Source organism: Silurus aristotelis, assembly GCF_946808225.1.
Source record: "Silurus aristotelis genome assembly, chromosome: 27".
NCBI classification, from domain to species: Eukaryota; Metazoa; Chordata; class Actinopteri; order Siluriformes; family Siluridae; genus Silurus; species Silurus aristotelis.
Window position 1 is genome coordinate 15,909,501 of NC_139600.1, and position 24,706 is coordinate 15,934,206.

Here is a 24,706-nt window from a genome sequence, read left to right on the forward strand (position 1 = left end):
AGCGTAAGATAAAGAAACAAGTGTGGGTGTAGAAAAGGGAAGTTCCTCAATGAACAACGGGGAGTGATGCAATTAGAACATGCCTGGTGGGACCCTGTCTTTTTACTGTTTCTTCTGCCGACTTTATCCTGTTACTTTCAGTTGAGAGGTCCTATTGGGACCTGACCAGACAGACCTTGTTGTCCGAGCCCAGTTAATGTTATTGCAATGGCCTTGGAACTGGTGTGCTAATAAGAGCCAGACTTTTTTTTTTGGTATTGACGCGACTATTTAAGGGCTAGAATCCAATCCGAGCTCTGGACCCTGTCCTCCGATAGCAACCGCTTGTCTTCTGCTATCACAACATTTTTATGAAGCGTGAAATAGCTGGCCAGTGACGATCTGCCCTCGCCACTATGTGTTACCCGCAGTATTAGTCCATAAGGGTTATACTAAAGTGCTTGTTCTCTGTTCTCGTGAAAAGGTGATAAGATGGTGGGGAAAGCGAGAACGTTTTTCAAAGGGGCGCTGGGTTGACATTTTGAAAGATCCCCACTCCCCACCCCCCCCTTGCGCTATCTTTTCTATTTATAAGCCGACACTCCTCGGAGTATTTCTGTGAGGAAGGGATCAAAGGCGTTTTAAAATTGTGGCAGGGGTGGAAGGGTGGCTTGCCAATAAAACAGGGGGAATAGGAACGCCGCTCAGTTCAAAAGCCAGATGTGGAACTGTTGACTCTGCTCCTAATTACATCTTTATACAGGCATTACTACAAGCGGCGCAACCGTGTGCTTTAGCCGTCGTCTGCAGCCCAGCTGCACTGAATCGCACCCAGCAGTGTTGTGGCTGGCTGTGATGAGCCAAATTAAGTCACAGCTAAATAGGGAGGAACATTCTAAACATGCCAAGACTTACACGAGAGACAAGCTTCAACACTAACCATCAAGGTGCAGAATCGAAAGGAAAGAGAAAGTTCAAGGAGTGGAATACAGCGCATTTTTCTTCATTTCTAAATGATCAGACATTGAAGCAATTACTCTGATTCAATTTGATTGGTCCCTGAGTCTGTTAACTGATGTGCAGTCACATGCACTTTGTGAAGAGATGAATCTCCATTTTTTTTTCGAGTTTGGGGAGCTGGCCGTGTTTATTTCTGCCATCGCTGCTTTCACGTTCGATTCTCGTTACGTTCTGGAGAGTGTGACATCAAAGTGGCGAATGAGCTCCAGCGGCAGAGTGCCATCTGCCATAATGGGGATTTTCATTGCCAAGCACTGAACCATGGCCTAAAGAGTACAGCGGGATTGTGGGTATCAATTAATTATATGAGTTAGTGGGTCCTGTTAGGAGAAAATATACCAGGATAATAAACTGCATCTAAACTCGCAGGAATGCTTTTCAGGAGCAACAAAAATTTTACAGCTTTTTTTTTTTTTTTTTTTTTAAACTTTACGCTCTAGTTTTTTTTTATATATAGCTCACAAACTCAGGCACTTCAAATCAATTAGCCCTCGTTAAGGCCCATTAGCATAACCTTAGTGAAGCACCTACGCGAAGACTAAAATAAGCACTCCCAATGCTAGCACCCTGCAATCATCTCCGGCTCCCTTCGCATTCCTGAGCACCGTCGCCTCGGCAACGTGGCCCAAGCACAGACTGTGTGGAGTCGAGGTCACGTGACCCGCCAAAAAGGGGAAGGAAAAAAAAACGGACGGAGGAGCTGAATGGGAGAGAAGAAAAAGAAAAACGAGATGGGAAAGAATGAAAGAGTGGTAAATCTTGAGGCAACTAGATGCGTCCTTCACCTCGGTCTAGTTTTTCGTTCTTTTGCACTCCTCTTTTCTTTACCATGATTTTCCTGCTCATACCTCTTTCCCAAGAAAAGACAAACATGACAAGGCAAAGCAGGGGGCGCATTTTTTTGTTATCTGGCATCACTGTTGAATTTTCTACCTCTAACGGAAAGGACGCGGCGAAGGGGATCGGGAATCTTGTTTTCGATTACACACTAAGGTGCTTTGTCACGGCATGCCTGGCGATCGGTGGCCCCTTCGCCGAGCCAGAGAAAGGGCAGTGCATACATTATCCGCTCTGCGAAAGGGCAGGCTGCGTTAAAACCCACAAACAGAAAGCAGAAGAGAGTCGATTAAACGACTCGGCCTGAACACGTGCCGGCTCACTCTTTCTCTTTTGAAAAGGCGGCTTGTCCCCCTCAGGAGGCTTTCATTTGCTCCCTAACCCTACCACTTACTTCATAACACGCCACATAAGAGAGCAAAACAACAAGCCGAAGACTATTGAACAAATACAAATCAGAGTCATTATCGGGTGTACATGCTTTCGCCCGCCGTCGAGAGGGGCAGGAGAGGGGGGTCACGTGAAACAGAAAAACACATTTAATAAACCTCACAACCTCCGCTTCCGAGGGTCGCCTTTTGTTTTTTTTGTTAATGCGCCAATAATGAATTGTGAAAATTGACCTTTTTGCATAATTGTGCTTTTAAACGAACAGTTTTCTGGTGTTGAATGTTTTCTCTCGGTATGAAGCACAGCGGGTCACCTCATACCTCCAACACCACCGTATAAGGGAGCCGAGCTACAATTAGAGCCTTTTCTAAATTACAATTAGATTCTTTTTTTCTACACACAAATATTAATTTTGCATAGTGTAGAAAAAGGAAAAGTTTCACAATTTGGGGATGTGTAGATGAATAGTACGAAGTTGTACCATAAATATATATATAAATATATGTGTATATTTGAATAGATAGATATCCTAGCATTCTTTACTAAAGCAATTAGGTCCAGATTACCAATAAAATGCAAACACAATGATTTTAATTGCCTTCGTTAGATAGGCTCCTTCGTCAAAGCTAGTCAAAAAACAAAGATTAAAAGAAAAGAAAAGAAGACAATAGGACACAATCATCAGTGAGTACAATCAGAATGTTATTCTTCATGAAATTCGTGATCAAATCCTAATACCTGACAGGAAAAACGAAGAAAAACACGATGTCAAGCACCACAGTGGACTGCTTCATCATTTACTCAGAAAAAAACAGAATTCTACCTTTGTGCCAAATGATATTGCAAGATGTGCAACGTTTAGCGCAAAAACTGGAAGAATTGGCTACTTTGCATGATTAGCATGACAAAGAACAGGTGGCCGGCGGATGCTAATCTAGGACATGTAGGTGAGATTGATGAGATCTGGCGTCGTAAGTCTTCGGTGTGAACAGCACAGAGGGACACGGAACTCAGGGTTGCTTTTACCCTAGCCGAGTTTGTGTTGCAGATTTGCCCTAGCTGAGTTTATATAGCAGATTCCAGACACGGCGGTGCGGTTTAGCCATCGGCTTTTGTAAACCAAGTCTTTCTGCCTCTGCTGTGATTTGTGACATTGAGCCTCGCAGTCTTTAGCCACAAGGACATTTAGTGGTAAAACAAAAAAGCTCACCAAAAGCACAATGCAGTTTTCTGGCAACATCAATCGGGTTTGTGGCAAAACCTCGATCCTGTGCGAGTGTTTGCAGCCTCGATTAACTCGCATACTCAGGATTCGACGTGCACACAAAATCAATTCTTTAACTCGAGCTCACACATACGCTCTAAGCAGGGCTGAAATTAGCCCCGGTTCTCATGGAGAGGTCTCGCTCAGGCTCAACATGTTTGTGCAATCTGGCGACAGTAAACATCGCTGCCGGAGGCTTGCAAGCACACTTAGGAACTCAGCATATCTCCCGAACGCCTACAGCTGGCAGTATTCGGGAGGGCGAAAAACAAAAATAAAAAAAGCCAGACGCATCTGAGAGTAACAATTTTGGGTTTTTGTAGCTTGGCTAAAGTTATCTCAGGTCTACTGGGACAAAATATCAAGCTCTTCCTAACGCAGGAAACCTCGGGGAACAAAAAACAAAAAGAAAAAATATCTTGAGTTCCTAAGTGGTTTGGAAAAGGCAAGTGTTTTTTTTTATTATTTTTTTTTTATTTTAAACTACATAGATGGCCAGACTAAATATAAAAGCCACACATCCCTGAGGGAAGAACGCCGAAAAAGAGCCACAGATGTAAAGCTAGCATTAATGAGATGCTAGACTAGAGAGGAAAATAGGAAATTGGGTGGCGTGCACCTTTCAAGCTAATTATTTTTTGGCAATACCCCCTCAACAAAAAAGAAGAAAAAAAACCTCCACCCTTGAATGGGCAGAGCAAGCATGCAAATAAAGCAGGGAGGCGGAAAAGCCGCACAGCCTGAAAGGTGCAGTATGTTTAACCAGTCCCAGATGGGACGAGACCAAAGGAAATCGTGCCATTCTGCTATAAGTAAGTGGGCCGGTTTGTACGGCATTAATGCCTGCTTTTGTTTTTAAACAACTAATGGTCTGATTCTATCAGATTTAAAGCTTACTTTAACACAGAGTTGTGGAGAGATTCAAATGACACACCAGCTGGTCAGCATGTAAGTAATAAAACACTCATGCTGTCGTAGAAAAATAGTAAATGCCAGGGTGTTCTGAGAAGTTCCACGTACCACCCTGAATTCCATAACAAATATATACCATCCTTTCCACAAAACCAGATGTATACATTTATAGCATTTGGCAGATGCCCTTATCCAGAGAGACTTGAAACCGAGTATTTAAGGGTTAAGGGCCTTGCTCAAGAGCCCAGCAGTGGCAGCTTGGGTGGTGTTGGGATTTAAACTTGTGACCTTCTGATCCAGAGTCCCATAACTTAACCATTAAGCTACCAGTTCCTGAGCTACCATACCATACTACACCTTACTATACTATAATCCCTAGCACACACACAATCCAGGCTGATATAATCTCAAACCCATTTACTATAACTTCCTTTTCAGACCCCCCTCCGCGTCTAATCTGCGTCCCACAGGGAGGTGTTCTTGGTTCATGCATATTTACATTGCCACCAGCTCGAGTCACGACCCCCAACAATGGACATTAGTGCAAGACAATTCCATCCCTGCTGGTCCTTCTAGATTTCCGAGGTCACAGAGGGCAGAAGACCAGGTCAGGTAGGTGGTGACCTGCAACATTTCAGGGTTAAAACGCGGTGCCAACGAGGCTACTTCTCAGGTGTCACAGCTGGCTAAATATATCAAGCTGGGATCTGTCGGTGGGTAGTGCGCTTAAGTCCTAGCAATTATTTCACACCATTTAGCATCTAATAGATGAGGGGAAGATGGAAGATATGGCAAAAAGGTCCAATCAAAACAAGTTTCATTAGGCTTCGAACTGGGGTACAAATGGAAAGAGGTGCCTTTTTGTCAGGTGGACAAGTGCAAGCTCCTATCCAGGAAGGCAATTTATTATGCTGTCTGGGTGGGAGTGAAATTATGCTTTCCCTTCTGTCAATCACATCTACACTAACCAATCCAAGGTGTCTCTGGGCTCACGTATAAAGAAGACGTTTATAAAGCCTACTTTATCTCCAACAGCCCTATTGTGAAGGTTTATTTTCTAGCCAATACAATCAAATTCACAGCGATTTTCTCCATCTTTCCCAGTGTGTTGGTGACTCAGACGCAACAACTGATCGATAAGCTCCTACTGAAGGAGGCAAAACAATATTTCATGATACTGGGCAGGCACAGTGACTGGCAGATGGTCCTGTAGGGCACGAAGCAGCAGCGCATCCTGTCATGCTAAATTTACCAGTTCCACAAAGTGAGATTTCCCAAAAGAGCTCCCTAACAGCCACGTCTAATTTACCCTCCTTAATGAAGTCCCCCGCATCACCTTCGCCTAAACGAGCACTTAATACATTTTAGAGAGTTTTCGCGGAAGAACTTTTCCAAAGGACAGCGCTTGGTACACGCATAAACCTCTTAATGTTTTATTTATGATCATTTCACAGACCCATTTGTACATTCATTATGTATCCCACAGAGCAGAAACACATTTTTCAAAAAGGGAAAAAAAATGGTAAGAAGAGCACGTTAAAGGTATAAAAGATAAATTCTGTGCATAATAAAATAAGAGGAGTGAAGCACTGCATAGATGTGGTGTGCCAAGCAACTGTTAGCATTCCAGACAGCTTATTTTAAAGCTTTTTTGGCCTAGGTGCTCACAGTGACCAGCTGAGTAAGGTATAAATACATTCTTTGTGTGGTGCTAATGGGGTCAGGTTTTGACTTTTTGCAACAGAAATTGGGTTTGGTTCAATAAGCAATTCCTTTATCAAATAGTAATAGGGTAGAGCAGTGATCTTAAATATGCGTTTGGCTCTGATGCCCAGACCAGAATAAAGCTTTTGTGTGGAATAAAGATCGAAAATAAGAAAAGGAGGAAGAAATGTAGGAGGTTGAGAGTGTTGGTGTGTGGTGAATTGGCAGCGAAGTGGGGGGAAGTGCTCAGCAACTAGTTTGGAATGTTTACGACAGGTCTGAAAGACAGCTGCTCCATCTGTTCCTGCCATCAATTCTCTCTCCTTAAGCTGGAAAACTCGAAATTGCATCTCAACACTGTCTTAACGCCAGGACGACTGCATATGCACCTGATTTCTGAAATTAAACCCACCTCTTGCTGAGCAGTACCAACATTTGCCCATATCACCGGGTGGATTGATGCAAAAGCAATCTGCTTCATGAAATATTTATGAAGAACAACCGCTCGCAAACATTTCACATCCAATCTCACCCTGAGCAGCCATGAGGAAGGAGCGAAACAAAACAACTCACCGGTTTCTTTATCTATGGCGAAGATTCCCAGGCCAGATCCATCCCGGATCGAGTAGCGAATATCTCCGTCTCTTCCTTTGTCCTCGTCCTGAGCGGGCACTTTCATGACCGATGTTCCGATCGGGGCGTCCTCTTTGATAAATCCCTTATCCACAAATAACGGGAACAACGGTCGATGTAAATTCTCGTTCACGTCCACGACTTCCACCTCTATGTGACAGGTGGAGGATAAAGAAATTGGTTTGCCTTTGTCCTTGGCCCTTGCTACGAGATTGTAAACTTGTTTTTTCTCATAATCCAGATTCTGTACAATGCGAACAGCGCCACTGAGTTTGTCCACTTCAAATTTCCCATCGTTGCTGTCAACGAGACTGTAGCGTACCTGACTCGAAGTTCCAGCATCGGGATCATGAGCTTCCAACCACATAATAACAGTACCGATAGGTAGATCCTCACGGACTTTTACCTGATAACTTGGAGGTATAAATTTTGGAGGATTGTCATTCACATCTTCAAGTGTGATTTTAAGCGACACACTCGACACAAGTTGAGGTTCAACGGTAGCCTGGTCACGGGCCGCAATCCTGAGCACTAGCTCAGCCTGAACCTCGCGATCCAACGGCTTTTTGACCCTAACCACTCCAGTCTCCTCATCAATAGCAAACTGACCTGTGTCTGCCAAGATAGAATACCTGACAACACTGTTATCTCCCAGGTCTCTATCTTTGGCTTCAACCTGAATGACTTCAGTCCCTACAGCCGTGTTCTCACTTATTTCCACCGCATATGTGTCTTGTAGGAACTGTGGGCTGTTATCATTAGCATCAGTAACCTTGACGTCGAGCAGACGTGACGAAGACTTCTGAGGTATTCCGAGGTCGTACACAGTAATGTTTAGTGTGTAATGATCAGATGTCTCTCTGTCAAGCGGTGCATATACCTTCAACCAGCCATCATTCATATCAACTACAAAGCGACTTTCTGTGTCACCTCCAGATATGACATAAACCAGCTTTCCATTGAAACCAGTATCCGAGTCGGAGGCGCTCAAATGGACGATCCGAGCCCCGACTGGAAGATCTTCTTTGACTTCGACGACACTTGGGAATGATTCTGCAAACTGAGGTGTAAGGCGATTGACAGCATGAAGGTCTAAAAAGTCTTCTGTGTCCACTTGGCTGTGGATTTTACTGCCTTGTAGCAATTTTTCTGCCAACATTGTAGCCACACCAGTGTCCACACACTTGGACTGAACAGGCTTACGTGGCGTGACAACAGTTATATTCAAAAACATTGGCGATGTTCCATGTTCCCCATCGCTGGCTACAATCAGCAAGCTGTACAAGGATGTCTTCGCTGCTTCGCCCTCGTTCAGAGGCTGCTTTAAGGACAGCACCCCTGAGTTTGGGTTTAACTCAAAAAGATCCAGGTCATTGCCAGCTTTAATCATGTACCTGACCAGCTGAAGTTCATCAGCATCAATGGCGGAGACGGTTGTGATCTGTTCCCCGGTGCCGTGATCTCTGGGCACGGTTACCTGGCAATCCACATTTTCAAACAGAGGCTTGTTGTCGTTCAGGTTGCTCAGGCTGATTGTGACTTGCGTCTCGACTTCACGTCGAAATGGTTCACCCCAATCCGATGCACGTACTCGTAAATTATAAATCCTGGGCATCAGTTCGTAATCGAGGTGTTCTGAAGTACTAATAACACCAGTGAAGTAGTCAATAACAAAAGGCTGGGGAGTCATGTTAGCAATACTGTATGTGACGTAGCCATTTTCACCACTGTCTAAATCGGTGGCTCTTACCGTTAAAACACTGGTGCCGACTGGCATGTTTTCATCAACACTGGCCTTATAAGATGACTGCTGGAACTCTGGGGCATTATTGTTCACGTCAATCACATCGATAATAACTTTGGCGGCTGCTTTTCTGTCACTAATAATTACCTCTAATTCATAGTGTGGTAAAGAGTCAGCATGGATGGGTCCAGCTGTTGTAATTAAGCCAGTGTCGGAATTGATTGCAAAGGGAATTTTGTACAATTTATGTTTGAAAGCATACTTCAATTGGGGATATTTCGGCACAGCTGCTACCATCACAACAGGAGTGTGCAGTGGAGCAAATTCACTTACATTGGCCCTGTAAACAGATTGTTCAAATTTAGGGGGCCCTACTTTAAAGTGCGGAGAAGTGATGTGTATAACTTTCGCTGAGGAAAACTGCGGTGGGCTTCCTTTATCCTTAGCTTGCAAAGTGAGGTTGTAACCGTATGGCTGGCTCTCCCAGTCGATTTCCTTTACTGCTTTAATTTTGTATTCCTTACTGCCGGGACTGGTTCTCATAGCTCGAAACTGCTGCAAAGGGTCTCCCGCTACCACGCTCAGAGACGCTATCTCGCCATTAGCTCCTTGGTCGTCATCCTCGACGGTTACTATGGCATACGTTGGGTCCTTGTCCGTATCCGAGGGCATGAGGGTGACAGCTGTGATGACCGGAGCGTTTTCATTAGCCTGCTCCACGCGTACCGTGAGTTTAGCCATACTGCTAAATCCGCTGCTCCCGTACAGCTTCATCCCGCGATCTACTGCTAATATCTCCAAGTCGTACTGCTTTGTCTCAGCGTAATCTAATTTTCCAGTTAGGCTCACCACCCCACTTGTGGGATGGACGGCAAACATGTCCGTCCACTCTCTAAAGCTGTAGTAGTACTCTCCGTTCGTACCGATGTCCGCATCTGTCGCCGTGACCTTAGCAATGCTAGTGCGGATCGCTGTGTTTTCCGGCAAAGATACAGTGTAAGAGGTGGGAGAGAACAAGGGCCTGAGGTCATTAGTATCCAGTACTTGAGCCATGACTCGGGCTCGTGCCTCTGCATTCGAGGTCCTTTCCACAGCTTTAACTGTGAGCAAATAATGGTCTCGGACCTCCCTGTTAAGAATGGCACTGCTGCCTCCTTTGGTCCTTATTCTCAAATAGGTAAAGTCCCCCAGTTGATATTCCTCAGCTTTGAAAAGGTTCTCGTTGTCACCTGACACGATTTTGTACCGTATTTCCCACGAAGGGTCCGTGTTGTAGATGCCCATTTTGACCGGGCCTTCCAAGTACGTTTTAGCAGCAGAGTTTTCAAATATGGTGGCATTGTAAATAGGATGGGTGAAGCGTGGAACAGACTTTGCAGAGTTTTCAAATATGGTGGCATTGTAAATAAGATGGGTGAAGCGTGGAACAGACTTTGCATCCAGCCCTTGGTTTCGGGCGCTGCTGCACAAGAACAGCAGCAGCAGAGCCAGCAGCAAAATCACCTGGGTCTGCATGGTTGCAGAGCTCTCTTCACCAAACCACCTGCCAAAAAAGGAAGAGAAATATCAGAAAAGGGTGTCTCAAACTGCTATTTATAAATGTAACTATAACTAATTAATTATAGCGAAATCTATAATAACTTCTTCGATGCTTCCTGCTTGATCAAGCTTTCCCACACAAACCACCGGGCAATTCGTTACGGATCCTGAGGGGTCCCTGGATGCCAAATTGATGAGCCATCGATTGAAACAGGCAAGAAAATCTATACCAGGCCTTCTGTAGCCTGGGATGCCTTTAAGTGTAAAAACCCACAAAAACCTTAGTGTAAATTTTTTTATATATGGCCATAATAAAGTAACGCAAATATTAAGATGTGTACAATAATAATTGGGCTACTTATTTGAGCAATAAAGTTAATCGACCTCACAGGTATGCGCCCCATGTCAGGCTTGAGAAAGGCGGTGTAACTGTGATCCGAGGAAAATCAAATGCAGTTAGAAAAGTTAATGAATCCAGCCACTGGGATGTTCCGACATCACACTGTACATATTGATCCGAAAAACAAAATTCTCTAACAAGTAGCATTCATGTCAGATCCTCGCAATGAAAAGAAATTGCGGTGTGTTTACATCATCAATGATCAGAGTCATTCGTCTTGTTTTGCCGTCCGCCTATTGGCGGATTATAGACTTTGGAAACTAATTAACAAATCGCGAACATTGCCAGGACATTTTTTCTTCTATAACCATCAACCGACGTACAAAGAATTATTTTCCTATAATCTGCTGCACAACAAAAAGTCAGCATCGAGGAATCGCTTTATCGAGATGCAATCGCGTTTCTGCAATGAAACAAATCTAAATGGCAAATCGAGCCTGGCGTGGCAGATACGATCCGCAGCGGGCTGAACGCTCGCTCGCTCTCCCCCTATCTCTTATTTCCAGTTGCGCTAGTCTCAACAGGCGCCCAGTGGCGAATGATTTACGCCAACCCACGGAGGATGGAAGTCGGTGTGTCCTGGGTGTATATACATACACACAAATTCCACCGGGTTGTTATGAGATTCGTAATCTTCCCGGCGCTGTTTAGCCTGGAGACACATTTTGCACGAGTCACAGCGTCACAGCGAGTCAACTCGCCTCTGCGGACCGGATTATTACTTCACTGAGAGATGCAAGAAAAAAAAAAGGGGGAGCAGCAGGAGATTCAGTACTTCGGTAGTCGACGTTCCGCATGATAAAGAAGTCGTTCATTCTTACACGCCAAAGATTTGTTCTCGAGGATCAATTTCTCTCAGAAGCACAGATTTCATAGTGCTATATTACATATTTAGATTATGTGCAAACGTTTTAATAAACAGTGTGATAACTGGATATTTGGATAACGAAAATTAGTTTTCCTTTGAAGTTCGATTGCTCGCATGGGTTTTTACCATGTCAGGGAGCTTTGTGGTGCCCCAGACACTAATGCTTGCTCATGAGACACAAAACTTATAGGTGCTGAACTTCATATTTTAGAACCTCGTCCTCTCTGTACAGATGCTTTGGGACAACGTTCCAGTGTTCAAAGCGCTTCTACAAACAAAACCGACTTCAATTCAATTGAATAGAGCAGGGAGATGTTTTCATTCTTGCACATATAAAGCACACTGATCATGATGATGTGTTCTGAGTTCCACTTTGGTACAGACCCCTGAACCCCCATATGCCTTCAGTGTATATTTGGTATATGCAGTAGACCACCAGGAGATTTTTCATCTCACATACAACCACCTTTTTTAAGATGAAGATAAAAGAAAAAGTAAATTATTTCATTTTTGCCCAATGCAGGTGTGTGTGTGTGTGTGTGTGTGTGTGTGTGTGTGTGTGTGTGTGTGTGTGTGTGGTAAGAATATACACAGGGCAAAGTTTGCAACATGTTTTCCACTTCCTGCTTGTTATACAAACTTGACACACTTCAAATAAATCCGCACACGACCGCTCGGATTTCGGGTTTGGATTTGCGAAACAACAAAATCTCAGCATGGAACCAAAAGCGAGTTGTTCAACTGCAAAATCCCTGCATCCCATCCCCCCTTCTTTCTCTCTCTCTTTCCCTCTTTCTCTCTTTTCCAACCGCGTTCTTTATTCATGTCCCGCAGCAGATGCATGGATGCGTGTTCAAACAAAAGCCTGCAGGAACTTCACAAAACATCTCTACATTCAAACAACAAATAAACATCCCACATTTACAAACATTTCTGCTTTCTATCTCTCCCCCTCTCTCTCTGTATAGCCCTCTCTTTTTTAATCATCATGCTCAGGTTTCAACCAGTGCCAACTAAGCAGTAATTACAAACCCGACCGGAGAAAAACTTTAACGCACCGATCTGCTAAACATCTGGACAAACATCTAAGGTTCCTTCTCCTTCTTTCCTACCTGATCCGACTCTAAAGCTCCTTGCTTGGTGGGTTTTCATGGAGTTTAGAAGTTTCCAGGTTGGACATGGCAGCGAGAAGCTTTTCTTTCTCCTACAGTCTGCTCCCAATAATGCGCGCTCTCTCTCTCTCCTTCTCCCTCCCTCCCTCTCTATCTCTCCCGTTCTCTCTCTCTCTCTCTCCAGCATACTACTCTACTACTCTTTTCATGCTCACATATAGTACGCCACCTAATGGCTGAAATCCTAATCTATCTAGAACACTAGTATGCGCTTTGCGTGTCCTTCCGCGGTACCGCAGATCCAAAGAGACCGGATCTACTTCTCTCTGGCACGAAGATTAAACAAAAAAAGAAATACATATCAATTATAAAGCAGAAAACTCTATAAAAACGCATTGAACTCAAATTTGGACTTTTATAAAAACAATGAAGCTTTTGTTATTGTCTTTAAAGAAAAAATAAACTCAAGGAAAAACCTAAAACACAAAAATGCATAAAGGATTCTTACATTTAAATACAGGTTATAAAGGTTATAAACCCGGGTTGCCATGTTGGTTAGATTTAACTTTAGTGTATTTATTTTAGTTAAATCGCATGATTATAATTTTTTTAATCCGGAATATAAAATATAAGTAATATAAGTAATATAAGATTATTACTATTATCTTTATTTATTTATTATATTAATTTTTTTTATTATTATGATCCAGGAGTGCATACAATCTGGCAACCGGAACCCCGGGGTTTCTTTCAGCGCGAGCGCGTGCCTAGAGTGGGGTGACAAGCCACGGCTCGGAGAGCTCGAGCTCCCAGTCGCGGGGGGATGGCGCTCGTTCACCGCCGAGCTCCGGTAACGCACGCAGTGTAGCCAATAATAATAATAATAATAAATATTATAATTATAATAATTATAACAATACCAAATAATAATAATTATTGTTATTATTATTATTAATAATAGTATTGTTATTGTTATTATTATTATTATTATTATTATTATTATTATTATTATTATTATCATTATTTTTTATTATTAGGTTCCATGATCCTTATGAAGTTACCCACCGCGCGCGCTGGCGGTCCGCCGCTGCAAAGTTTTCGCCGTTCAGTCGAATTCCGAGAGCGCGTGCATCTCTCTCCGAGAACCCGTCCGCGTGCGGCTTTCGACCTACATCTCCAGCTCCAGCTGCGTCTCCTCCGATCTTCTCTCCGACCTTCTCTTCTCTCCGCTCAGCGCTCGTTCGCGCGCGCACGCACGCACCCCCCGCGCTGCTCTCCGACGCGGCACCGACTCACGCACGAGCTGCGAAACCGAACGCGCGAGCTCCCGACTCCAGATTCCCGTACTCACGGAGGAGGCGCGCGGAGACTAGAGAGCGGGGCGGGAGTGACGTCACGGGAAGCTCCGACATCAATAGATAGATAGATAGATAGATAGATAGATAGATAGATAGATAGATAGATAGATAGATAGATAGATAGATAGATAGATAGATAGATAGATAGATAGATAGATAGATAGATAGATAGATAGATAGATAGACAGACAGACAGACAGACAGACAGACAGACAGACAGACAGACAGACAGACAGTGTTAGTACCCAAGTCTGAGTCTGATTAAGTTTTATCAAAACCACATTTGGCTGAAAGCCTGAGGGAATGAGGGGCGCCAGGTTCTCTTTGTGTGTGTGTGTGTGTGTGTGTGTGTGTGTGTGTGTGTGTGTGTGTGTGTGTGTGTGAGAAAACCTCCCCTGTGCTGTCTCACAAACACACACACACACACACACACACACACACACACACACACACACACACACACACACACACACAAAGCTTTAACTGAATTCCGGTTTGGTGATCTAGTGGAGAGCTCCAAGGGTCTTTGAACATCATAGCGTTGAAACATTCCATTGCTGGCCGTGGCATGGCCCTGAAAAGCGAACAGCACATCTGCGTGTGTGTGTGTGTGTGTGTGTGTGTGTGTGTGTGTGTGTGTGTGTGTGTGTGTGTGTGCGCGTATACACACTTCATTTAACTTGTTAATCCACTGATTAAATCTCTAACCTGAGCCACATGCTTCATTATATATGTTTGTATAGATGTAGTCGTACTGCAGCACTTTTCCTCCTGAGTTTACTGGGTTTTACTTCCTTTCCTAAAATAATCACCTTTCATTTAGAGTCATGGTGATGTTCTCCTGAACTTTACATTAGAGGCGAAATACAGAAATCGCTGTTAGTCTTGGCAGAGTGTGGTATCAGTGTGTGGTATCAGTGTGTGGTATCAGAGTGTGGCATCAGTGTGTGGTATCAAAGTGTGGTATAAGTGTGTGGTATCAGTGTGTGGTATCAGAGTGTGGTATCAGAGTGTGGTATCAGTGTGTAGAATCAGAGTCTGGTATCAGAGTGTGGCATCAGTGTGTGGTATCAGAGTGTGGCATCAGTGTGTGGCATCAGTGTGTGGCATCAGAGTGTGGTATCAGTGTGTGGTACCAGAGTGTGGTATCAGTGTGTAGAATCAGAGTGTGGTATCAGAGTGTGGTATAAGTGTGTGGTATCAGAGTGTGGTATCAGTGTGTAGAATCAGAGTCTGGTATCAGAGTGTGGCATCAGTGTGTGGTATCAGAGTGTGGTATCGGAGAGTGCTATCAGTGTGTGGTATCAGAGAGTGCTATCAGTGTGTGGCATCAGAGTGTGGCATCAGAGTGTGGTATCAGAGTGTGGTATAAATGTGTGGTATCAGTGTGTAGAATCAGAGTCTGGTATCAGAGTGTGGCATCAGTGTGTGGTATCAGAGTGTGGCATCAGTGTGTGGCACCAGAGTGTGGTATCAGTGTGTGGTATCAGAGTGTGGTATCAGTGTGTAGAATCAGAGTGTGGCATCAGAGTGTGGTATAAGTGAGTGGTATCAGTGTGTAGAATCAGAGTCTGGTATCAGAGTGTGGCATCAGTGTGTGGTATAAGTGTGTGGTATCAGTGTGTAGAATCAGAGTCTGGTATCAGAGTGTGGTATCAGAGTGTGGTATCAGAGAGTGCTATCAGTGTGTGGCATCAGAGTGTGGCATCAGAGTGTGGTATCAGAGAGTGCTATCAGTGTGTGGCATCAGAGTGTGGCATCAGAGTGTGGTATCAGAGTGTGGTATAAGTGTGTGGTATCAGTGTGTAGAATCAGAGTCTGGTATCAGAGTGTGGCATCAGTGTGTGGTATCAGAGTGTGGCATCAGTGTGTGGCACCAGAGTGTGGTATCAGTGTGTGGTATCAGAGTGTGGTATCAGTGTGTAGAATCAGAGTATGGCATCAGAGTGTGGTATAAGTATGTGGTATCAGTGTGTAGAATTAGAGTCTGGTATCAGAGTGTGGCATCAGTGTGTGGTATCAGAGTGTGGTATCAGAGAGTGCTATCAGTGTGTGGCATCAGAGTGTGGCATCAGAGTGTGGTATCAGAGAGTGCTATCAGTGTGTGGCATTAGAGTGTGGTATCAGAGTGTGGTATCATATCGATGTATAGCCAAACGATACAATACATTAATGATACATCTGACTTCTTTTCCTGTTCGGGCTCCAGGAAGATGCAGCTCTACCTCTGCCATGTTAATCAGTTTTTACCGATGCACACGTTAAAAACAATGCATTGGGATACAAATGTCTTGTATCTGATTCCCACTTTTATGCCGACGCACCGATGCAAATCGCTGAATCTTATCATCTCTAATGGCGATTATTTGTCGAAAAGATTTGGAGTGAGATTTTGAGCGAGCCGAAAATAAAGGCGCATTTGAAGCTCGATCGAGTGGAAGTACAAAGGTGTGATTTTTTTTATATATATTTCTTGCCTGACAGAATGCAAGAAGCTTAAATTCCATTAGCAGCCGAACTGCTGGTGCAGTTTCACATCAGCGTCTCCAGTGTCTGTCTCCAGTGTCTGTCTCCAGTGTCTGGCTCATTTCTCACTTTGCCTGGATTCCACAGAGTAAGTGACCCTGAATACTTAATTGAACTGTTAATGACTGGTGAAGTGTTTCCGCTCCTTCTCATCCCCAGGGATGCTGCTACGCTAACACCCGGCCACACACCCCTGACTCATCAGATCGAGGCGTCACCACAGGAATTGCTGTGCTGAAGCAGAATTTACATTTCCGGACCATTTCTACGACGTAAACTAGAACGATTTACTTTCTTGCCAGGTCTCTCAGGAGTCAAGGGAGTGTGAGGCGGTGTTGGTGTTGGTGTTGCTGCCTGGAGATTATCTTTGTCTATAGTGTGTAATATGACACAGTGAGGGCAATTAGTGTATTATGACACTGTGATAAGGTAGAATGTATCTAAGTTCTTTACATCACCTTGGACACTGTGTTTGGGCTTAGAGCATTCCCATGGTCCCTGGTTTGATTACCAGGGAATTATTATTATTATCAAGCATGTTATAAAGCTAATTCTTACAACACTCAGCCTGTCCATCGTGGCTGGACAAAGCTGTCTAAATCAAGTCAGGGGCTGGGAAACTGTCAAACCCATCCAACCGTCCATGACTGTTCAGTCCACACAGTTCTGCTCAGTCTCTGGAATCCATCTAAATCAGTCAAACCCTTTCCAACCCCTCCAGCATGTCCAATGAGTGGTTTAGTTTGGGCAAAGTTCCCAAGGCTTGTGTAATTTGTCCACATTACCCTCTGGGTACTACACCCATCCAAGCCTGTCTGACTACATATGAATGTCTAATCCAGGGGAGTCCAATCTTTTCCACAAAGGGCCAGTGTGAGTGCAGATTTTCCTTCCAACCAATCGAGTCCACACCAAATTCCACCTGATTAAATTCCAGTATTTTGATTTTTAATGACTATCAGGTGTAGCTCTTGATTGGTTGGAATGAAAACCTCCACCCACACCTGCTCTGCTGTGAAAAAGATTGGACACCCCTGGTCCAATTCATGCAATCTTATCTAAGCCCAGATCATCCTACAGTGTAGCCTGTCCCAATTGGTCCAACCTAATTTGACCATTCCAGCATGTCCGATCTGTACATAGCCATTAACCATTTCAACCCTATGCAAGACAGTCAAACCAGACCAACCTTATCCAACTTTTTGAGACTATGTCAAACCCAACCAACCAATGCAAGCCCCTCCCACATGCCTGTACCATCAAAGGTCATCATCAAAGGTTGTCAGTGTGATTTAACATCCAGAATCATCCTCCTCGTTCCTGGTTTGAAATGATTTTTCTAAGATAGCAGAAGCAGCAAGAATTTATCTCTTTCATTAAGATGTTACTCTACATGAAAAAGAACAAAGAAATAAAAGAGAGGGAGAAAAAGAGATGGATAGAATATGAACAAAAAAAGGACCCAACATATGGAAAATAATTGGCAAGTAATTAATGCGAAACTTAAAAAGGCGGATCATGACGCATTGGTCTATTTTTGTTTACTTCGATGTACTGAGCGATAAAATGTCGAATATGCAGGTGTTGGGATTACATTACTGTATGAGTGAGATAGAGAGAGAGACAGAAAGAAAGAAGGGAGAGAGAACATCTGGCCCTTTGAAAAGCCCCCGGTGTATAAGTGGAATTTTAATGATCAAATTCTGACAGACAGGAGACAGAGACTCAGACAGGAAGACACTTATACCTGCGCGAAACTACAGCAGAAGCGAAACTTTTAATCCCCTTAAATAAAGCCTGGGTCGAGAGAGGATGCTTTTATACATGAAATATTGTAGCCATGTTTAAAAATAGACCCAGTTTATGATGCTACTTCTCGCTGGTGCCTGGTTGTCATTTAGGCTACACAGTGGTGGACAGTCGCAAAGTAAATATAATGCGTTACTGTGATGTCATACGTGATGCCACCTATTTTTAACACAACTTAAAAAGAAACGGAAAGGGCTCTTTTAGACGAGTGAGACGTGAAGCTTCAAAGCATGCAGCTCCTAATCCAGCCTGAGTGGATCCAGACGAGGTGCAGGTCATCTGCATATCTATCATACAAGGGATAGAAAAGAGATTTAGTGAGTGTGCAGAACTCCCTTTGGTTCATCTGAGCACCTGCTTGGTGAGGAACTCTCTGAAACACACACACACACACACACACACACAAACACACACACACACTTCAGCACAGATGGATTATTTTCTTAAAAGATTAGAAAAACCAAAGGCGCAGAACCTAAGCATGCTTTGTGGAGTTAAAAAGAAAAAAAAAAAAAAACCACAAAACAAAAGAAAAAAAACGAGCCGGCTCTTCTTTTGAAAGGAGCATGAATCAGTCCCTGTTATTCTTTTTTAATGCCCGAGGAAGTGTTTGGGTCTGTGCTTGTAACTCGCTGCTGGCTGTAGCAGGATTACACACAAACACACTGCACTGGGGTTCTGTAATCAACAACCACCACTTGATGGATTTGTTTTTTAGAAAACACTTCCAGCTCTCTTTAGCTTTGTCCTCTACTAATGTGTCGTTTTTCTTGCTCTCCACCGCTCCCTCGATAACAGGCTCAGAGCGTACACATCAGTGGTCCTGGAGTCAAGTCGGTGGTGGAGATGTGGGTTAGACAAAGCAATTTACTGGATCAGACCAAGACTTTAAATATAATAAAATAACTCAACTGATAGACATGCAGACAGACAGACAGACAGACAGACAGACAGACAGACAGACAGACAAACAGACAGACAGACAAAGAGACAGACAGAGAGACAGGCAGACAGACAGATAGAAAACGTTAAAGACAATCATACTGTCTGTCTGTCTGTCTGTCTGTCTGCAGCCTTTTCTGTCTGTCTGCAGCTTTTTTGCCTGTCTGTCTGTCTGTCTGTCTGTCTGTCTGTCTGTCTGTCTGTCTGTCTGTCTGTCTGTCTGTCTGTCTGTCTCTCTCTCTCTCTCTCTCTCTCTCTCTCTCTCTCTCTCTCTCTCTCTCTAGCTTTCTCTTTCTGTCTGTCTGAAGCTTTTTTAATTTTTCTGTCTCTCACTTCCTGTCTGTCTGTCTGTCTGTCTGTCTGTCTGTCTGTCTGTCTGTCTGTCTGTCTGTCTGTCTGTCTGTCTGACTTCCTGTGGGTCTAAATCTTTGTCTGTCTGTCTCTCTGTGTTTCTTTATCTTTGAATGCCTGACTCTTGCTTTCTTTGTCCCTTTGTTTCTCTTTCTCTCTTTCTGTCTGTCTCGATGCCTTTATGTCTGTCTGACTCTCTCTCTCTCTCTCTCTCTCTCTCTCTCTCTCTTTCTCTCTCTGTTCTTTCTCTCTATATATATTTTTACTCTGCATTTGAGGTATTTTCGTTTTTTTCCCCCATGCAATACACACAATCAAACACTACTGCACACACACACACACACACACACACACACACACACACACACACTTGCTGTATCCAGCAGAAGCACATTTTGAGAGATCTGGAGGCTTAAGGACTGCCGCAGGGTCGTGTGTGAAACTAATCCCACGCCTCAGAGCAGCGACAAGAGTTTCTGCATTCTCTCACAAACCCGACTCAGCAAATCTCAGCTCAATACACTACCCAGCCCCCCCCCCCCCCCCCCCAAAACATACACACAGACACACACACAGTTTCATACTTTTAATTTAGTTGAACTTCCTCAAAAGCATGTACTGCATTGCTATTTATATAAAGCACCTCTAAAAAAAGGTTTTTGTATAAATAACACTTACGGAACTCGGACATGCGCTTCGGCTCATCGTCTTGTTGTACAGTGACGTCAGTTCCAATAAGCCGCAGTCCAAACGTATGTTGAAGTATGGAATGGGAGCCACGTTGCTTCCTTTCACTTTCCAGAATAAGTCTTTAACCTTCCCTGCTCCAAAACAACCCCAAACCATTAAGCTTCCATCTCCACGTGTGAGTCTGATAACATCTTCGTTTCCTCTCTTCCATCTTACACAAGTTCCTCTGTTAGAGCCAAAAATGTCCAATTTGCTCTAGAACTTTCTTCCACTCATTTATCGTCCAATTTATCTCTGTTTTTGCCTTTAGTTTGTTGCGTAGAAAAAAAGGAACATGCCTCATGTCTAAAAAACACAAAAGACTAGATGTTTCCGCACTTTTCTCAGGCTTTGGTAAGAAAACAGCAATGGGCCTAATACAGATCCTTGCAGAACACCAAGGCTACAGTAATGTGATTAAATTTGAAAACAGTGGTTTCGTCCACTGTTTCGTCTGCATTGTTTTCAATCATTTCACAAAAGATGCTCATCCACACTAAAAACGGATGAAAGTGTTTACGTCCCTGAAGTGTACTGCGCATGAGCAAAACGTCAACGCTTTGAAATTACTAAAAGTCCTTTACGAAATTCTGTGTTTACAGTCCACACTGTACTTTCATTGACTGAAAATGTTGTATTAATGTGGACACGGCTTAAATGTAGAGAAGTCACTGGTTACATCTACAAACTGATGCGATAAATGCTTACATACTGAAAAATGTTTTAAATCTCCCGGATAAAGATCCAAGAGTCAAGTCAAGTCAAGTCAAGTTTATTTGTATAGCGCTTTTCACAACAGACATTGTCTCAAAGCAGCTTTACAGAAATAAACAGTCAAGGTGTATAGTGTGCATTTATTTTAAATGCACACCAATAGAAAGTTTCTGATAAGTTTGCAGAAATTGACCGGAAATGTTTTGCCCTTTTGCAACCCTAATTGTGAATATTGTAAATAATAGTTTTTATCTTTCTTTTAAAAAAACAAAACAATTTAATTTCAATACAAATTTATACTTTACCAAAGTTAGATGTTTGCCTCCTGAGCTGAACCTAGAGGCCTATAAACAGGTGTTACACAAGGACACACAGCTCTGTTTAGAGACCAGTAGCAGGTCATTTACCACTTTAACCAGCTCTGCCTCTGTGCTACGATGAGGCCTAAATCCTGACTAATACACGTCATAGCTGTTACTTCCGTTTAATTCAGAGATGATCTGCCAGGATACACACTTTTCGGGACCTTTTTTGGTCAGCAGTCAATCAGTGGTTGAATAGTCATAAAATCCTGAAATATTTTTTAAAATCCTGTAAAGAAAAACCCACGCATGATTTGAAAGAAAAGCTGAGCCGGCGTTTCATCCATTTTATTCATAAATTCAGTCGCGGAGGCGAGCGAAGTCGCTGATTAAGGTGCGTCAGTCCCGATTAAAGCTTTTGAAGAAAGTGCGAAGTGCAAAACTTAGCGCTTAGTTTGCATCTTTAATGGAGTTTATCCTGGGATGAGCATTTGATGCTAAAAGGCTGCGATGGGTCGAACGTGTTCGGCGTCATCGCTGCGATTTAGCAAACTTTCTAGTGCTTTTTTCATTTAGAGCAACACACACACACACACACACACACACACACACACACACACACACACACACACACACACACACACATAAACAAAATTCCATCCTACATGCACTCCCCAATGCGCTGAGCACACGCAATTAAATTAAACATGAAAACTTGTATTCAATAAATCACAGCTTTCTAGAAGCCTAGAAGCGCACACACACACACACACACACACACACACACGCACACATGCACACACGCACACACACACACGCACACACACAAAGAACATGGTCTTTAATTGACTCCGTTGTTCCCCATAAAAACTATTTTTACAGATAATACTGTTCCTGATTGCAGCAAAACTATCGCACGTATTTAATAATAAACGTGTCGCTCAGATGACTGCAGATTTATTACACTTATTATCATATTACTGATTAATAACGCACCAAATAAAACCCGAATGAAAAAAAGAAACATTTAGGAATACACAGGTGGTGGATCGGTACCTCTTCTAATTGGTATTTAACTTTAACAGAGGTGCCAATACTTTTGGAGCTGACTGTACATGTATAAAATGATATATATATATATATATATGAAATGTTTTATATATATATATATATATATATATATATATATATTAGAGATTGTAAGATTCACACATTCGCATCAGTGCATCGGCATAAAAGTTAAAAGTTTAAAAGTGTGCGTTGGATAAAATCGCGATGCCTCGTTATTAACACATCTGTGAACAATAATTTGTGACCAATTTTTCTAGGTAGATCAGTTTTTCCTTGTCTCTCGAGCGTTCTTTCAGCACCGCTGCTGCTACGATGCATCACAACAACACTATTAAAAAAGTGAGAGTCACATAAAATACAGATTTACATGGCAGAGGCAGAGCTGCATCTTTCTGTAGAGAGAAAAGAAAAAGAACATCTGGTTTTATTTAAACTTTTTATAGATAGATAGATAGATAGATAGATAGATAGATAGATAGATAGATAGATAGATAGATAGATAGATAGATAGATAGATAGATAGATAGATAGATAGATAGATAGATAGATAGATAGATAGATAGATAGACACATCTGATGACTCAATGTTTTTGTCCCACATTGTCCTTCTGTCTGACACTTTCTCTTTCTCTTTGTCTATCTCTGTCTCTCTTTGTCCTTCTGTCATTCTCTTCCTCTCCTTGTCTCTCTGTTAAGTCTTTGGTTGTTTGTCTATTTTTGACAGCGTGCTCCTCAGCTGTGCATTTTGACCCTGTTCAGCTCGGTTAAGATGGTCCTTCAGCAGAATTTAATGCAGGCACACACTCTCTCTGTCTTTCACACACACACACACACACACACACACACACACACACACACACACACACACACACACACACACACACACACAAATACGTGGGTGTTTTGGGTGAAGATCTAAGACAAGGATCAGTCTTCAAGCTGAGTGTGTAAATGTGAAGTTATTAGCATGCAGCAGCACAAGCTCAATCAAAGTCTTGCAACACTCCTACACACACAGAGAGAGAGAGAGCGAGAGAGAGAGCGAGAGAGAGAGAGAGAGAGAGAGAGAGAGAGAGAGAGAGAGAGAGAGAGATTGTATGTACTTGCTGCTTTGTAGATTGCAAAGTAGGAAAAAAAAGCAAATATAGCACAGTGTATATTGTAGCGTATAGTCCAAACGCTAATCAATACTGCCCCAGTCCCTGCATCAAACAGTACTGCCCCAACAATACCACCAATCAATACTGCCCCAATCCTGGTATTAATCAATTCAGCCCCAAACCAAACACTAATCAGCACTTCCCCAACACTAGCACTAATCAATACCGCCCCAACACTAAGACTAATAAATACCGCCCCAATTGGAGCAATAATTATTATTGCCCCAGCACTAATCAGTATGCCCCAATTCCAGCATTTAACAATAGATTCCATTCCCAGCATCAATAAAATACTCCTGCAGGTTTTGCCCTGGTCCCAGCATTAATCAACACTTCCAATAAAACCCATCAACTATTGTAGACCCAAAAATCCCAACATGTATCATCACAGGCATCGATGTTCAAGCCTGTCCTCCTGATTAATACCACCACAATCCTGGGATGCCATACTGGCTTTTGAATGGACCTTTAGAAAAGGTCAGCATGGTGTCTAAACACACTCTCCAAAATACTTAATCAGCAACGAAATCAAAACAAGCAAACCATGCAACCACAGGACGACACGAATCAATACCTCAAAGATCATAACATCAATCAGTTCCTCCTCAGTCGCAACGCTGATCTCGCTCCACACTCATGTCTCGATTACGATGGGTGATGTTTCAACACTGGACGAAATCTCATTGTGCTTTTAAGTGGGTCATTGTGGTCAGCTGTGTCTGGAGGGGTCTGTATACACACATTTCACAGATTAAAGGGTTTATACAGAAAAGAAATGTGGCATTCGACGGCATTGTTTTAGTTCTTCAGCTCCATTACACCTGCCATGTGCCCTGATTTGTAGAATAATTTCCAGTGTCGTCTCTGAGCTGTAAATTATGCAAAGCGAATTCTATATTAATGTAGATCACAGTCATATTGCTACTATTTATTTACATACCTAAATGTCTGGCTTACAGAATCAGCCTTCACATATCCTTATTCCCAGCAGCTGCTTAATTATGTACAATGAAGGGTTTTTTTTTTGTTTTTTTTTTTCCACCTGCAACAGCTTCAACTCGACGTTCACAGCCTTGTTGTTGAAAAAAACACACACATATCCCAGGCACATCCCAGGCATTTTAGTCACCCTGAGAATCCACTAATGCTTGTTAAAGCATTGCCAGTGTGTGTCAACAAGAAAGTCACAGCAACAGATGTGCCATGTAAAAGGGCCTTTTATTCTAATGGTGGTCATGGGGAGAGAAATCAGGCCAAACAGCTGGTTGTGTCTTGTAGAACGTGGTGCATTTCGTGCGTGTGTTTGATTAACACACACAGAATCGCTGAGTTGAGACAGAGC

General features: G+C 43.0%; 1 protein-coding gene across 8 annotated transcripts in view; it reads right to left on the reverse strand.

Annotated features, from left to right (window-relative positions):
* fat1a (FAT atypical cadherin 1a) overlaps nt 1-13,768 on the reverse strand; it is an 80,070-nt gene extending 66,302 nt beyond the window's left edge. For 6 of the 8 annotated variants that reach the window (XM_083532634.1, XM_083532632.1, XM_083532636.1 and 3 more), the window contains exons 1-2: nt 12,403-12,551; nt 6,680-10,026 (exon numbers count right to left, since the gene is read on the reverse strand). In XM_083532634.1, the coding sequence (XP_083388760.1) occupies nt 6,680-9,998 (3,319 nt within the window). In that variant the 5' untranslated portion in view covers nt 9,999-10,026; nt 12,403-12,551. Of the gene's footprint in view, nt 1-6,679; nt 10,027-12,348; nt 12,552-13,467 lie in introns of those variants that run through there. The other 2 variants (XM_083532630.1, XM_083532631.1) reach the window with 2 other exon arrangements.
* Nucleotides 13,769-24,706: the final 10,938 nt, after the last annotated feature.